This window comes from Amblyomma mixtum, chromosome 2, assembly GCF_055824585.1.
Source record: "Amblyomma mixtum isolate Tamu chromosome 2, ASM5582458v1, whole genome shotgun sequence".
Lineage (NCBI taxonomy): Eukaryota > Metazoa > Arthropoda > Arachnida > Ixodida > Ixodidae > Amblyomma > Amblyomma mixtum.
Window position 1 is genome coordinate 200,099,209 of NC_143013.1, and position 16,808 is coordinate 200,116,016.

At 48.2% G+C, this 16,808-nt stretch overlaps 2 protein-coding genes across 2 annotated transcripts in view; one reads left to right on the top strand and one right to left on the bottom strand.

Annotated features, from left to right (window-relative positions):
• Positions 1–2,817: 2,817 nt before the first annotated feature.
• Positions 2,818–3,504, bottom strand: LOC149362193 (alpha-crystallin A chain-like). The gene has a single exon (XM_089569653.1). The coding sequence runs from the start codon at positions 3,409–3,411 to the stop codon at positions 2,818–2,820; it is 594 nt and encodes a 197-aa protein (XP_089425779.1). The 5' UTR covers positions 3,412–3,504.
• A 495-nt stretch (positions 3,505–3,999) lies between these two features.
• Spx (Spliceosomal protein on the X) overlaps positions 4,000–16,808 on the top strand; it is a 35,146-nt gene continuing 22,337 nt past the window's right edge. Inside the window, exons 1-4 of the mRNA XM_089572940.1 lie at positions 4,000–4,129; positions 7,818–7,901; positions 13,505–13,650; positions 14,850–14,978. Of these exons, the coding sequence (XP_089429066.1) occupies positions 4,096–4,129; positions 7,818–7,901; positions 13,505–13,650; positions 14,850–14,978 (393 nt within the window). The 5' untranslated portion in view covers positions 4,000–4,095. The remainder of the gene's footprint in view (positions 4,130–7,817; positions 7,902–13,504; positions 13,651–14,849; positions 14,979–16,808) is intronic.

Genomic DNA, 16,808 nt, shown 5'->3' on the forward strand with positions numbered 1-16,808 from the left:
AAAAATAGGTAAAACAGAATTCTTAACATCAGCTAAAGGAAAAACAGAGCGTGAAGTCATGGTGGTGGTGGTGTAAAACATTTATTTATACTATGTACAAGAGAGGTATTGCTTGGACCGTGCCTGAAGGGCCCGGCCCTCACAATCACTAGGAGGGATCCCTAGTCCGGGACCCCTGTTTCCTCCGCGGCGGCCCGGGCTCTTGTCACCAGGGCTCGTTGGTCCTGGGGAGTTGAGCAGCCGAGCAGGGCAGCCTCCCAGTCCTCTCGGGTGGGGTGGGGTGGGAAAGCAGGATTGGCAGGGCCTGCCCACACCATGTGATACGTGTCCGCAAACACTTCCCTACAGTGTGGACACTCGCCCGAAAAGGCCGAATTGAAATGTTTGAGCACTGCCGGGCACAGTACCGCGTGTTGGTGTAGAGGCGAAGAAGCCAACGCTCCTCTGCCTTCTTGAGGCCTTTACAGGGGAGTGGGTATCGGCCGTGAGCGTTTTGATACAGGAGAGAGATCTCCCGAAAAGTAATAGCCGGATCAGGCGGCGAGAGAGGCGATGCCCGGTGGTTAAGCGCGCGGGCGGTAGTGTCCGATACCTTATTTCCCTCTATCCCTGCATGTGCTGGGACCCAGATGATGGTGCGCCGGGTTGGGAAAACCCGGTACTCACATCTGTGGAAAATACGGAAGGCACGATCTGGAATTTGGCCCTGTTCAAAATTCCGGCAAGCTTCCCTTGAGTCGGTGATAATGACTCGGGACGCTGGATCCGCAGCTGCAAGTGCGATAGCAACTTCCTCCGCGAATGTAATGTTGGGGGCACGGAAGGTGAGGCCCTGAACTGGGTTGTTTTGGTGGACAACGGCAGCCGTGTACGAACCCCCATGGTGTGGACTGGCCGCGTCCGTGTAAAATACCCCTGGTCGAGCACCATATATACTGCTCGGAGGCGGCGGCCATCGTGAGCATCCTTTGTCATGTTATTGGGGAGGGGGCGAACCTTTAGTGCGAAGCGCCAGGCCTCGGGCATGGATACCCGCTTCTCCTCTTGGGTTGTGTAATTGATGTGGAGGCGGGTCAGTAGGCGGCTACCAGCACGTGTTTTGCTTAACCGCAAGTATTGATTGCTGAGACGAGCCTCGCGCAGCTCCCCAAATGTGTTCGTCATCCCCAGGCCGAGGAGACGTTGGATGGATGTTGCAATTGGGAGGTCGAGAGCTCTCTTATAGATTTTTTGGAGAATCGCTTCGAGAGCGTTCTCATCGCATTTGCGCAGGTGGAGGTACGGTGCCGAATACAGGATTCGACTGGTTACGAATGCATTGGCCAGCCGCAGGGCGTCTTTGCATCGCAACCCCCCTGGTTTGTTTGATACCCGGCGGACCATACGGCCCACCTGATCCCCCACCCTGCGGAGTTTCTTCAGCGTGGTGTCAATCTTGCGGTTCTTTTGTATGTAGAGTCCCAATACTCTCATTTCATCGTGTTCAGGTATCGGGCCACTAAGCAAGGAGAGGGCAATTTTGGTTGTGCACCTTGGATTGGGACGTATGTGCACGAATTCCGATTTGCTCGGGGAGCACTCAAGGCCGCAGCGGTGTGCATAATCGTCCACAATAGCCGCCGCTTGCTGCAGGTTGGCCTCGATTTCTCCAACCGAACCGTGTGTTGCCCAGAGGGTGATGTCGTCCGCGTACAGGGCATGCCGCACACCCGGGGGCATATTTTATAAGAAAAGCTGGGGAAAAGTGCGTCAGCGCACCTTCTATTCAATTACTTGACAGTGAAGTTGAATTCCTTGATGGCTATCTGTAGGTGTGAACCACGTCTTGCGACTGCTTACCGTGAGCACCCTTTCTTGTTGTTGTGAACTGGAATGGTCCCGCTTTTCCCTTGCGTTTTCTTGCCTTTATTCCTTGGCGTTTCATTGGCTTTTACTTCATTTGTTATTTCCATTTCTCATATTTGCGTATCCCATCCACCCCCCCCCCCCCCCACTCGTTGTTTTAGCGGGGAGCCTTCTACACTCGTGTTTTCCTTTTCTGTTTCGTTCTTTCTGTATTTTCATATACATATACTTTATAGTTTCCTAGTTTTTAAAAAAAAAATATTATAATTAGTATCACAGCCCTTATCTGTTTTCGGCCTAATTTTTTGCTATCTTTTACTTCCATTGCCATGCCCATAAATCTAATTTCCCCATTGTCATTCTTTCTTCACCACTTCTTTGTCTTAGTGTGGAGCCTTGTACACTCCCTTCATCTTTTAGTCGATCTATTTTTATCTCCCCTTTTTGCCGCGTTACTTATTTGGCTCTTAACCTTGACAAGCTTGAAAAGCGTTTTTTGCAGTAAGTTTCAGTACGCGATGTCTCTTTTCTTTCGGTGTTCCCCCGGCACCGTGTTTTCCTTTCCTTATTTTATCGTAATTTTTGCTTATTTCCCACACGCTGTAATCTTGATTGTGCTCTTCTTTGCGCATGCTCATCGCTTGATGGTAGTGATCGGCTCCTATATATTAGACGTGGTGGCATTTCGAAAATAAAGTTGCAAGTTAGCGCCTGTCCTGTCCACTTCTGTGTCGTCCGTGTCATTTTTGCGCTATGTTTTCGAAGTACCATAGCGTGCACCAGGTACACGGCTGCAAAAACCGGAAAAAAAAAAAAGTTTTACTGAAATGTTATAGGCACACATACAAGGCGAAATTAATAACTGAAAATAATTTATTCAGACTATTCTGATACGATGATGGGTCGTACTATATGGCCGAGATGGTAATCATAAATATATGCGCAGTGGGCGAAGAGTCAACGCTTATGTGTTCACGACTCCGGCGTTGCATCTGTCGAGGCGTTATCTTCTTTCGACGATCCCGAATTCCCATCCGTCACAGCCTTCGTGGACGGCGTCGACTGAACGGTGATGGGGATGACCCGGGGCTTCTTGCTGGGGGGCTCCGGCTTGGGTGCCTCGATGGCCAGCACTCCGGAAGACGAGAGGGCGCAGGTGAGAGCCCCGGCGTCCACGCCCTCGGGCAGAGTGAAGCGCCGGGTGAACTCGCGCTTCACGTAGCTGCAGCCGTCGTCGCTCTCCTCTTCGTGCTTGGCGCTGACGACGACGCTGTTGTCCACCGCCTTGACGCTGATCTCCTCCGGCCGGTAGCCGCGGACGTTGTACGTCACGACGAACTTGGACTCCGAGTCGGACTGGGTCTCGTCTTCGGCGTCCGACGCCGAGTTGCGGCGCTTCCGGGGTGCCGTCAAGCGGGCGCAGTGGTCCGCCTTGGAAGCCTGCTTCAGCGCTGGGCGGGAGATCCAACGTCGTCCCAAGAGCTCGTCGCCGAGGCGCTCGAGGGTTTCGAAAGGAGCGAAGAACTCGTCGCCGCGGAAGATTGGAGCCAACACGAAGGAAGACATCGCTGAACGATTGGGAATTCTAGCAGTAGTCACTGGAACAAGCGAGCTTCGAACGAACTTGATTCGATCGTCTGATCCTGCCAGAGAGCAGACGACGGCACCCTTTTCTACGCGATGAGTCGTCTGCTAGAAAGAACGGGATGTTTCGCGAACCAAGGGCGGCCTCTCACACAGGCGCGTTCTAATTGGTCAATGAGTTCTTGACGTCACCGGCAACGCGTAACGCTTTTGGTTTTATTTTGTTTCTCTGTCTTCCCTTTTCTGTTGCTTTCGAGAGGCTTCCAGATGCCGCCATCAACGGCGGCCGCGTTCGCATCCAGTAGACGCTTCACGTTTAACCACGATGACTCCGGCAAAACAGGAAGACGGGAGAGCACGATAAAACATTAATGCTGTTGGTTTCGCCGAAGCGATTAGTCTTCTATATCACTTTATTTTGACTTGCAGGCAGGCGCCCGGCATCGTCTGCTAGAGGAAACGAGATTTTTCGAGAACGCGTTGCTTTTGCCGTGGCGCATAAGTTCAGTACAAAAATGTAATAACATAGAGCAGTTACTTCATGGCGTCATTTTTTTATTTGTATTTGTTCACTTTTGTTTGATATATGAATTGCTTTCTGTGTTGACACGCAGCTGAGCTCAAGCCGAGCTATGTATCGCTACTGTCACCACGTTAGAAACCAAAATGGCCGCCGGCCCAATTGCCGAAAGAAATCAAGGTTCGTATTTATTCGTTAATGTTTTTGTTAGCCAAGCCGTCGTAATGTGTTCTGCACTGTTAGCTAGCTATTACAAGCTCGTGCCTGTTTCAAGCAGCGTTGCAAAGCATTATTGTTCACAGGCAGAGTAGCGCGCCTGCCACATGCAACATGTGAGACTTTGGGATGGCGGTGGGAATTAAAAGGTGTTCGCTGTTTTCTGAAGTTGTCAGTTATTGTCATTGTTCTTCCCAGCTGTCACTGGAGTGTCATATCGATTACCCGTAGTTCGAACTTTGTGCTAACATCTCAACGTGTTACCTTTCAAGCATGTGATGTGTCGGTCTTGCAAGTCGCCTTACTGGCCGACGACTAGCAGAAACACCGGCTAGTAGCTCCGCAAGACCACGCGTCGTGTTCAGTGTTACGGCATATGTGCTCGATACACTTGTCTGCTCTAGCCGAACGGCCTTTAACTGCGCAGTTGCTAGCGTAACGTCTGCGCGCCTCAAACGACGCAATTCGCGGGACAGGCTCCATGCCGGCTCTTGGCGAGCACGGTTGGACGCTACCTGTGTACTGCGTAGACGTTTTCGGCGTCGCTTTGCATGGCATCTGCCCTGGCCGCTCGTTCATTGCATCTGCTGGGGCTTAGTGTGGCTTAAAGGTGCACTGTGGTCCAGTCGTGGTGTAAATTGCGCTCAGGGACGACGGAGGAAATACGGCGCAGCTGTGTTTACTCGTTTCCGTCGCTCCGGAACGTTGGTTTCTCTGCGTTTTTTCTCCGCGCTGTTCGTTTTTTTTTTTTTTTGCGGCGTGAATTTTTTGTTTGTGTTACAGCAAGGGCTGTCGCTGCCCCCTTAATTTCAAAACAGTGAAGCTTGCTTTCGGAGGTTCTTCGCCGGATTGAATTCAGTCGCCTCTTTTAACTGATGCGGTAAAAATTCGGAGCCCGTGGCATTCGGAGTCGACTCTTTCGCCCCGCGAACTGTGTTGCTTAGTTTTTCACAGTGCAGGTGAGCGTGTTCCTTGCCGAGATCTCGGGGTGCCGGCAAGTGGTCTTGGCATGCCGTAGTAGTAGTGGTAATAGCGAACGGCGGGAGAATTCGTCTGCTGAGTTTTTGATGGTGGCGCAGGTTTTCAGCCTGAGCGGAATAGTGGGAACAGGCGTCACAAACACACCACAGTTGATATTCTAATCTAAAAAAAACAAAAAAAGACATTGAACAAAACATAGTTGTTGACTTGTCATCCTTCCTTCTTCAGCAGCATGAGCAAAAAAGGCTTGCAGGCACCACACCTCATAGACTACAAGTGGATTTGAGGGGGGGGGGTCTGCATTTCGTTTCCTTTCAAAGCTGCAAGGCTAAGTTGTTTTTGCTGTGGCACTGTTATGAAAACTCCTTACATGTGTTTTGCTCAAAATATTAGGCAGCAACTTGTTGGTGACAGTTTGAGGGGTCATTGTGCTAAGATTGGAGGGACTGCAATTCAACCAAAGCAGGCGGCTGCTAATCCCCCACCCTTCATTCTCTGCAGCCTGGAGCCATCCATTTCATATAGATTTCTGAATTGCGTGACATAAACACAGAGGTCCTGGGTGCAACTTTTTGATGGCATTGGGGCTTGTTGAAAGAAGTGCTAGGGAAGATGGATGAGGTGTCTGAGGGCAGTTTCTCATAAAGTGAAAGCCTGAATAAACACCTTAGCCTAGCTATTAAGGCGAAAGCCTTCAATGGCTCATACTGTCGTCCATTAACAAAGCGTGTCACATGCTTTTAACTCGGGAACTAAAAAAGATAGAAGAAAACCAATGGTTATTCGCATAGAGGAGGAAAAAATGAACCTAGAAGCCAAGTTTGATGACTGTAGGTTAATTAGTTAATTATAGGCAAAAATGTCGAAATAGTGCAGACGTCAATATAGTCACGGGAACGGTGTGACATCACATCCACCGGAAGTCGTCATGGCATAGTGAAAGTTGTCACAGGATAGTCGCAAAAACAACGTATTTGTGTCAAATTAGATGGAGAAATGTGTAATTACGCATAATTAACACTTAAGATCCCCGAAAGATGTACAATTTCGGTATCGATAAAGCCACGGGAACGGCGTGACGTCACATCGACCGGAAGTCGTCACGGCATGGTGTCCTTGGCTTTCGCCTCTCAGCACTTTAGTCGCCAAAGTGTACTCACGGTTTTTTGCAAAACGTTGAATGGCAGATGTTTCTGGCCACACAAAAGTGAAGCAACGCTAACATTGGTTACAGCATACATTCACAGCATTGGAGACATTGGGTTTTGTATGGGAGTGGTGAGTTTTGTCATGATGTTGTTGACATGGCACGAGGACGTTGTGAATCTAGGACGTGTTCAGTCCCTTGGTAGTGGCCGTACCTCTTGCTGCCCATTATTGGCTACTTTGTGGGCATCACTGTTGCCACCAATCGTCATGCCATCACAGTGTGCCGAAAGCTGCAGATTCAGGGGGCTTTGAGAAAGCTGCACTCGCTGCATGTCCACTCTACCCTCATGAACATTCACACTGTGTCATATATTGTCATGACCAGACGGGCCGTGGAGATAGGCGTCGGGAAGAACCCAAGACTGGGAGCCTTCTTTTAATTACAGCGCCAGGTTCCAGGACACCAAACAGAACAAGCGCGCCTCGAGAGCCCACCACCTCTTCGTCGTCTGCTTCGACTCAGCACGGAGGCCGCGCGGTGCGTTAGGCGCGTGGCAATATTGTGTGCAGTGCATCTTTTTTATTTATTTACAAGAATTTTTACAATAGCTTCAAGGGACACTGACAACAAATGGAAGTAGGTCTGTTTCAATACGGTACCTCGTTCTAATCATAAAGAGACCAGTCTTGCTGAGAACGGAGCCTTTATAAGCTAAAAAGACCACAAAACAAAATGCAGGTGTTGTGCCATCGTGTGACGATTTCGCGCATAAAACGCTTGTGTCGACTGTGATTTTTGGATGCAGATCCCAAATGTTGTAGTCAGATACAGCTTTAATCTGCAGTGAAGCTTGGCTCAAATTCAGGACCTCCACACAGTATTCCTCCTCGACAAAAAGTAGTCCATTGTTAAAACTTTTCTTGTTACCTAAACAAGAAGCTAAACGCGAGAAAAAAAATTATAAGCTCTACAATTTCGATATCTGACTTGTCTAACGTCATCAGATATTGAAAACCTGATCTCGTTTACGGTTGTAATTGACCAGTGGAGTAATACAGGACATCATAGCCCACTGTTACCCAGTGTTTTTTTTTTTTAGCGGTTTCCTGCTATAAGCTCTGCTGCCATTCAGTTCGAAATGGTGACAACTAGTCCTCCTCGGTGTGGACGTCATGGACTGGCGGGAATATTTCCAGTTTAATTTTCTCAGCCATAATTTGGTCGTACGGTGCCAGATCAACGTCAACATGCCCAGAAGAGCTGCGTCAACATTTTACTGAAGATAATAATTGGATGGGGTTGCCCTCGATGACCCCAGTAATGGGCTGCATTCACAGGTTGTAGCAGTGTATCATGGAGTGGTGCATCGTTTGTGCTTTGCTGCCCTTGTAGAAAAGTCGCGTAATTGCTACTGAAATGTGCAAGGCGTTTGCCACGAGGGAATCAGGGGCTCTTGCGCCAACTTTGTTCGTTTCGGTGCGGTGTGTGCTCTCTGGAAAACGGTGTTGGCTCCCTTTGCAGATGCCACCATCTATGTGGGAGGCCTGGACGAGAAGGTGTCGGACACCATCCTGTGGGAGCTGTTCGTCCAGGCAGGGCCTGTCGGTAAGGCCCAGTGATGCTGCCTTTACCCGTTTTTCTATCGCGTGTTGCAGAAATAAACGGGTGCATTGTTCGAGCTCAAATTTTGCACAGAAATGGCATTTGGTCGGCAGAATTGTTTTATACCACATTTGCTTGGTGTACTAATCTGATTCGAACAGAATAAGTTGGATATTCACATCGTCTGCGGCGACGGCGAAGGAAATTAAGCCGCTCTGTCAGCGATCGCACCGGTGGCGCCATCTCGTTTGTTGGCCGTGAAGGCCGCCGTGGTGGCTCAGCGGTTATGGTGCTCGGCTGCTGACCCGAAAGACGCGGGTTCGATCCCGGCTGCGGCGGCTGGAATTTCTTTGGAGGAGAAATTCTAGAGGCCCGTGTACTGTGAGATGTCAGTGCACGTTAAAGAACCCCAGGTGGTCGAAATTTCCGGAGCCCTCCACTACGGCGTCTGTCATAGCCTTAGTTGCTTTGGGACGTTAAACCCCATAAACAAACAAACAAACATTGTTGGGCGTGAAGATTCAGAAAACGAGGGGGATTCGTGAGGTTTGAAGACACTCTTTCAACTGGTTTTTTAATGGTCACAGAAAACTTAGCGTGGCCAAACTAAGTTTTCAGCAAACTAAGTTTTCTGTGACCATTAAAAAACCAGTTGAAAGAGTGCCTTCAAACCTCACGAATCCCCCTCGTTTTCTGAATCTTCACGGCCAACAAACGAGATGGCGCCACCGGTGCGATCGCTGACAGAGCGGCTTAATTTCCTTCGTCGTCGCCGCAGACGATGTGACTGTCCAACTTATTCTGTTCGAATCAGGTAAGTACCCCAAGCAAACGTGGTATAAAACAATTCTGCCGACCAAATGCCATTTCTGTGCGAAATTTGAGCTCGAACAATGCGCGCGTTTATTTCCCCAACACGCTATATTTTCTGATGATATCCCATGAATGCTTTTTGCACAGTTTGTTTGAGTAATGGTGAAGTTTGGGCTTGTTGGTCCATACTTCTGACCAGTAGTGCAACGACAAGGGACTGGCGAGCGAGTAGACCCTTGTAGACCTTGTCGCCGGTCCCTTGTCTTGTTGCGCTACTGGTCAGTCAGTTTATTTATTTGTTTATTTTATCACATGCTTTTAACTGGGACCACCACCCTTTTCATATGCTCTAACACCTGTGTAGGGGCTTAGACTTTTTTTTGTTTAGTTTCAACCTAACACTTTACCTTTTCACTGCATTTGAGTTTACTGTTTTGTTGTGTAATGTGACTTTCATTTTATTGTAGCTTTTTTTTTTCCATATGTATACGAGGGGGTACCCAAAAGAAACCGGACTTATTTTCGTTTGAACTTATTTGTTCACATTTTAAGCACAGACCTTCAATCTCCTTCAAAGTATTCCCCACTTGCAATGATACGCATGTCGAATCTTTCATCCCATTTTTCAAAACATTCTTTAAATTCATCTTTTGTGATGCTTGACAGTGCCTCCGTCGTTTTTTTCTTCACCTCAGCAACATCAGCGAAACGCTTTCCATTCACCTATTTTTTCATTCTAGGAAACAAAGTAGCACGGGGCAAGGTCGGGAGAGTATCAGGGTTGAGGAATAGGGGTCATGCCATTTTTGGTCCAAAATTGTCGTAGAGGCAGGGCTGTGTGAGCAGAGGCATTGCCATGATGGAAAAACCAGTCACCCGACCGCCACAAATCTGGCCGCTTCCACCGCACACTGTTGCCCAATCTTTTCAAAACATCCAAGTAGAAAGCCTGGCTAACTGTCTGACCCTGCGGAACAAATTCTCAATGGACGACTCCTCTCAAGTAGAAAAAACAAATCAGCATTGTTTTAGGTTTGGTTTCACCTGACGAGCTTTCTTGAGGCGAGGTGAATTTGAAGTTTTCCATTGGCATGATTGTTGCTTTGATTCAGGATTCGATTCAGGAGCACTTGAGTTGTCCCCATAGCATCGTCCTTGTACGTCTTTCTTAATACAGTTGAACCTCGATATAACGAAGTCCTACTTGCAGCCGAAAATTTCGTTACATCGCGAATTTCGTTACGTCGAGGTTCCCATGTTTCAGCTGTCAAAATAAAGTATAACTGGTTCAGGAACACTGCTTGTTGATGGGAACTTGTAAATCACTTATTGAGGAAATACGCTAGAAAATCGAGTAATAGTATCGCTAACAAGGGCACCGGATGTTTTTTTCTACATCAGGAGCATAATGAGTGATAGCAAACACCGCGACGGCATCATTTTTCTCCGTGTGCGCATAGCAAAAGAACGAGCGCAGCGCCCAGTACTGAAAGCCGCCATAAGATGTCGCTACTGGTATCATCATCATCAGCATTGAACATTTGCAGCCGGGGACGCATCAGAGAAAAATAAAGAAAAATGTTCGCATCGCTCACGCCGGCGCGGTTATTAGCGCGAGCGCGCGTGCGCGCGCGGCACGGCGACGTCACGTCCGCGAAACAGCGGCGCCCGATCGCCAGCGTGTTCGGCGGCTACCGGCGCGCTCTGACGCAATACCTCCTAGAAAGACTTTCTGACGGCGCCCGGCGCGGAATGCAGCCGGCTGCATTTCGCGCGGGCCGCGCCGAGAGCGCGCCGAAGGTTGGCCGAAGCCGCCCACTCAGAATGCACCGCGCGCGCCTCCCACGCCACGCCTCCCCTCTACCCCCTTCGCCACTCGCCTCCTCTGCCAGGGCACGTTTTTTTTTTTGTTTTTCGCCGCTCACCCGTTTTAAAGGTACGACCACACTAGCTCCACGAGTTTGTCAACTGAAGACTTTTTTTTGTTGTTGTCTACGAGGACATCGCACGCAAAAAAAAAAAAAAAAACGAACGGACGGACGCTGCAAGAAAATTCCGCTTTGCGCTTTCACGTTCAGAGTCTACAGCTCGCCAGTGGCGTCATGGCGCGGCGCGTCTTGAAACTTCCATGCGGCGGGCTTTGTATGCGCACGACAGATGGCGCGGCGGTACGTTCTCGCAGATTCCCACACTGCCGGCAAAATTGGCGCGTAAAAGGGCTAATACAAACTGCGTTTCGTCTCGGCTAAACTTTTAGCTCTCATTCGATTGTCAAGGTAGCTCCTGGCACATGCATGCGATGCGCAAGGACTTCGTTACATCGAAAGTGCGGAGCAAAATAACTTCGTTAAATCGCGAAAAAAAATACATGGTTTTCAATGGGGAAGTGATTGGGAAATGACAAAAATGCGTTACATCGCGAATTTCGTTACATTGAGGTTCGTTACATCGAGGTTCGACTGTATTTCAAGAGTTTCTATTCAACTTTTCCAAGCAAAAATCAGAATTTCACCGGCGCACGCTGTTCACGAAAATCAGCCATTGCAAAAACGACATTCACACAAAACAGTCGTCTCTCTAAAACTCTGCCTAAACTAGTCTGACCTCCTTCAACGACGGCACTCGGCTTACTGACTCTGGAATGTTCGTTCTATGCGCTCCTAGTGGCAAAACGCGGTACCACAGAAGCTTTGCCGACCAAAAAATTTAGTCCGGTTTCTTTTGGGTACCCCCTCGTATGTGGAATTGATGTCCTTCCTTTTGTAAATGCATTTATTACTCTTTTCATTGTTGGACCTAGTTGGTTAACTGAGCTGTCACAAGGTTTAGTTGGTTAAATGTCTATGATGTACCACTGTTCTTTGTGTACTTCTTTTTTGTTGTATGTTTGTTGTTCTAACCCTCCTCCCCTCTGTCGTGCCACAGCAATGGGAAGTGTCGTAAGTACAGAAATGAAGCTGCAGCATCGTGACTGGCAGTGAATTTCCATGCAGGCACCATCACTGAGTGCAGTGATTATGCATAAGGCCCCTAGTTTCCCATGATTCTGCGGAAAATTGCGGGTTTCACCGTTCTTCATGAAATTGGGTGTCAGCAGCCACATTCTTTTCCTTTTCTTTTTTTGATATTGTGTTTTGTGGAGATTGGTAGGAATGATAGAATGACGGGAATGTTGTTACTTTATTTGTCCGATTGCTCTGGACCCGTAGAATCTAGTAACAAACAAAGTTCTGCTGATGCCTTGACATGGTTGCTCCTCTATCTGCTCATGCAAGCTAGCGCGTGACGCACGGCTGCTCTTGGCACAATTCATGACACTGGCACGTGCCGCAAGAAGTAACAAGGTACTTGCACGAATATACAGGGATATATTTCTTTGAATCATTTGTCTCGGAAAGTTCCTTGCATTATAGTGTTTGAAACCAAGCTACAAATAGAGCACTCTTTTTTTTTTTTTTTTTTTGTGGCTGTTCTTTGAGATACCCACACCGGTCTCACCCACCTGGCTTACAAGCTGCGAGGAAAAGCCAGCGTCTCAGCGTCCCCTGGCTATCGAGGCAGATTGCACAACACGCACTGGGGCAGAAAGGGTGTGCTACAGATGCGTAAAGAAAACGGCGTGGTCCTCCGTTCAGAAGGAAGAGGAGGCAGTGGAAGAGCCGTGAAGAATAGGGAAAGGGGGAAAAAGGGAGAATAGGCATGGATTTGTGCAGCGCAGAACACGAAGCAGCGAGGCGATAAACTACGGCATGGTGGCGGCAGCTTGTGCGTAAAAATTCACGCACAGTAATGCACGGGAGGCTTCCCGCGGGATATTGCGGAGTCTTTGGGCTCAGTTCGTGGGATTTAAAATTTACCTGCACAGGAACCTGACGGCCTCAGTTGTGTGGCATGCTGGATAAGTCCTGTCTAACATTTCAAACCAATAGCTTCGTTGATCTGGGCGAGCTCTTGCTCGTTGGTTTATTTATTTATTTATTTATTTATTTATTTATTTATTTCAAAATACTGCAGGCCTATGTGGCCGAAGCAGGAGGGGCAAACAACATAGCAACACACACAAAAGAAACGAAAAAACAACACACAGCATCATTCGGCGATAACAAAGGGAAGGTAAAAACAACAGCATTAAAAAATACAAAATGAGACAACTTAACCAAGGAAATGTTCTTCCAATGCGTTGCTAAAATTGCTATTTTGAAAAAGGGATTCTGGGAGCATGTTCCAATCGGAGATGGTTCGGGGGAAGAAGCTATACCTAAATGAATTTGTTCGTGCAAAGATAGGCTGCAGTGTGTGTTCCTTAATGTGTCGTGTACGTCTGGTGGTAGAAGGTTGAACATAGGTATTGGAATGTTTACCTCGCGTGAAAGAATCTTACGGAGGAACAAAATTCGGTTTATTTTGCGGCGGTCTGAAAGATGTGGGATATTATTTTCTGCCATTAGCTTTGCGGGAGAATCAAATCTGCTGTATTTGTGGAAAATAAACCTGAGTGCTTTCCTTTGAATGATTTCAAGGGAGTTAATGTTCTTTTTCGTATGCGGATCCCAAATGATAGATGCGTATTCGAGCTTCGTCCGAAGAAAGGTGTTATATGCCAAAAGCCTAATATTAGAGGGAGCGGAACTGAGTTTTCGTTTTAGGAAACACAATGCTGAGAATGCTGAAGAGCAAATTTGGGATATACTGTTGCTAATATGTGATCTCGAGACTCCCTTTTGTGTTTCCTTTCCCTCTCTGTTGTGTCCTGTGGAGTGTCCACAGCAGCCCTGATTGCCATTTGCGTGCAGTGAACGTGCACATGCCCAAGGACCGGGTGACCGGCCACCACCAGGGCTATGGCTTTGTGGAGTTCCTGGGGGAAGAGGACGCCGACTACGCCATCAAGATCATGAACATGATCAAGCTGTACGGCAAGCCCATCCGCGTCAACAAGGTGAGCGGTGAACGCTGAGAACGCTGCGCCAGCAGCATCGGAAGAGGTGCATCGTGGCGAAACACGACAGACTTTTTGCGGACAGAAATAGAACAGGGAAACAACAGGGAAACAACAGGGAAACAACAGGGTGCACAAACTGACAGCTGATTTTTGGTCATGATGAACAACCAACTAGGCCCAGTTCATGCCCTTTTTAGAGAGAGCCAGCTTTTTGAAAATTAAAAGGCTGTCAGTACGTCTTATACCCATGCCACACGCGCACAAGAAATGGCAGTAAATGCTTAAGGCCTTAAGTTTGTTAATGCCATTATTTTTGGAGTTGGTGCTACATGTCCACATTTAATGCCGTTATCGAAAGTGACGATGACGATAACGCTTGCAAGGTAGTCAAAAGTTTCCTCTGAATATAAACATTCCTAATGAGCACAATAGATCGGGAATGTTGTTCAAATGTTATGTAAAAACGATTTTCCAGAAAATACGGCTAAAGTAGCCATAAACTAGCATGTCAGCACATAAGTTGAGAGTACCTGTCAATAAAGCTGGTTAAAATGGCGCTCTTCGCACCGAAAATGCTGTATAGATGCCTCATCTGACTGAAAGTCAAGAATTAACTATTTGCTACTGGTTAGGAAGTTGTTACTAACAAAGCTGCATGCTTTTCTGCGCGTGTGGAATGGGAACGAGAGTACACATTGCACGTGCGAATGAGTTGTGGCGAACTCAGTAGGTCGCGAATGGCAGTGAGGCTAATGGCATTAAATTTATGCGTGTGGCACCGCACGAATGCCATTAAAACTTAAGGTGGTAAGCACTTAATGGCATTAAATCTGTCCATGTGGCACGGGTATTAGTGTTGCTACAAGCTTCAGTTTGGTAGTGAGCACCCTGAGGCGACAAGGCTTAGTGCAGAGAGTTTGCGCATGAAGTGTGCATAGTTGTGTTGAGTCAACGTGAGTATTTGAAGGCAGCTTGTGGGCAAAAAATTAAAGATTTGTGTAAGAGGACGCAGACTTTAAGTGTAGGAACTTGGGATTGTTGGCCTTACACCACAAATCAAGCAGTGCAAGGTGACTAGACGAGGAAACAAGTGACAAGCATCGTACCGTTGCCCTTATTTTCTCTGTTGTGTTGTCGTACTGCTCGCCTTGATGGGGGTTGTGTCTCACCCTGGGTGGCCCCTTGCCTCTTTCCAGGCGTCAGCTCACCAGAAGAACCTGGACGTGGGTGCCAACATCTTCATTGGCAACCTGGACCCAGAGGTGGACGAGAAGCTGCTCTACGACACCTTCTCCGCATTTGGTGTCATCCTGCAGACACCCAAGGTGTGCACATCCGGCCCCTCCACCCCCCCCCCCCCCCTCCTCCTCCCTTTTCTATTTTCTTTTATTTTGTATCCACAAGATCAGTTAGGCTACGGTTGGTGTCGAGGGGGGCGCACGCTTTTTCCTACAGCCTTCGCATTTGCTGAGGAAGCGATAGGAGCCTTTCTCCGGGAGTTACGCCGTCCACCGCGATAAAATGCCGCCATATTTATTGCTTTCTTTTTGTCACCACATTGTCAGGAATAGGGGGTATCATGGGGCTGGGAGACACTCTGGCCCTTATAAGCGTGCTCGACTATTTAAAGCTAAACGACCGACGTGCACAAAAGCTCGCCAGCTTGACTTCCCTCTTGCATTTCGCTGTGCAAAACGCAAACACCCCTTGTTGTTCTGCACTTGCGCTGTGTTTTCTCGAGGCTCGCATATTTCTTCCTGGACTTGGAGTGCACGCAAAGAGCTCTCATCGCGCTATGTGTCTGCAGACAGCGTTGTCTTTTCTGTCGTGAATGCTGGTACAATTTCGACCTGTTCCTTTCACGGATTAAGTGCTTTGCTGTGGCACGGTGTAGACTGCTCGCCGTTGACCGTCCAACGCTCCGATGGTGTACTGCTGCGTACCGCTCTGCAAGTCACAGTTGGGCAAGACTCGGGGCATTTCTTTTTATCGATTCCTGAGTGATCCAGAACTGTTTGCAAAGTTGCTCAAACACATCTCCAGAGAAAATTTTGCCTTCAATGACAAGTTCGCATCGAGTGTAGTTTGCAGCCGGCATTTCCCCGCGAGTGACTTATGTTTCAGGGTGCCGCATCAGAAAACTTTTGCCTAGTGCTGTGCCAACATGTTCGATGAGTACCTGTGCTACCTGGCACCAAGTGTGAAAAAACCTCGCAAGGTGCCTGCAGATGGGACATGCGTACCTGGTCGAAAGCCAAATAAGCGCAAAGCGGAACCACAGGAAAGTACGGACATTTCCGAGCTACGAGACGACTTTGCTGCATAGCATCTCTACACAGACTACAAATAATGAGGCAAAGTGAGCAAGTGGGTATGTATCCCTAATTGGAAGGCTTCGAAAACAGGTTGCTTACCAATGCTCACAATGTGGCAAGATACAGCAACAGCTTGACGCCAAAAGAAAAATTGTCGCCTTCTATCATGGAAACAGTAGGCCTGCGTCAGTTAAGAGAATTGTTGGCTATGCCAGAAAAGGGGACAAAGAAGCCATCTTTCTTTTGCATCAGATAGATAGCTATGGGCAGAAGCGACCAGCATATCCAGAAGAGGTAATAAGGGAATGCGTTGTGTGGCGCTTTCTTTCGCCTAAAGGGTACGACCACGCTCGGACGTCTCCGCCGCTTGCGCTTCCAGCCAAGTGCACTCTCCAACATTACATGGGACCCAGCGCAGCGCCATCAGGGATGAGTGCTGCAATGAGGGAAAGGGTGACGTATGAAGCCTCACTGTTGAGCACCAAGCAGCGTATGGCCGCGTTAATAACTGACGAAGCCAGCATCAAGCCAAAATGCATTTATGACAGAAAGTCTGATGCAGTGTTTGGCTTGCGAGCCAAACCTAACGGTGACACATCTTGCTGTTCAAAGGAAATTCTTGCAAACAGAGTCTTACGCTTCGTGCTTCATGGCATCTCCAGTTCTTACAGAATTCCCTGCTCGTACTGCTTCAATAAGCAGCTGTGCGGTAGAGACCTGTGTGCGTGGACTAAAGAAGTGATAGCCGCCGTCGAGTCGTGTGGCTTTTTGGTTGTGCGCACTGTGACGGACAGTTATTCTTCTTATACCACGATGTTGTAGCTTATGGGCTATAGCTGC

Coding starts and splice junctions, on each gene's coding strand:
- LOC149362193 (XM_089569653.1), bottom strand. CDS start 3,411: ATGTCTTCCTTCGTGTTGGCTCCAATCTTCCGCGGCGACGAGTTCTTC.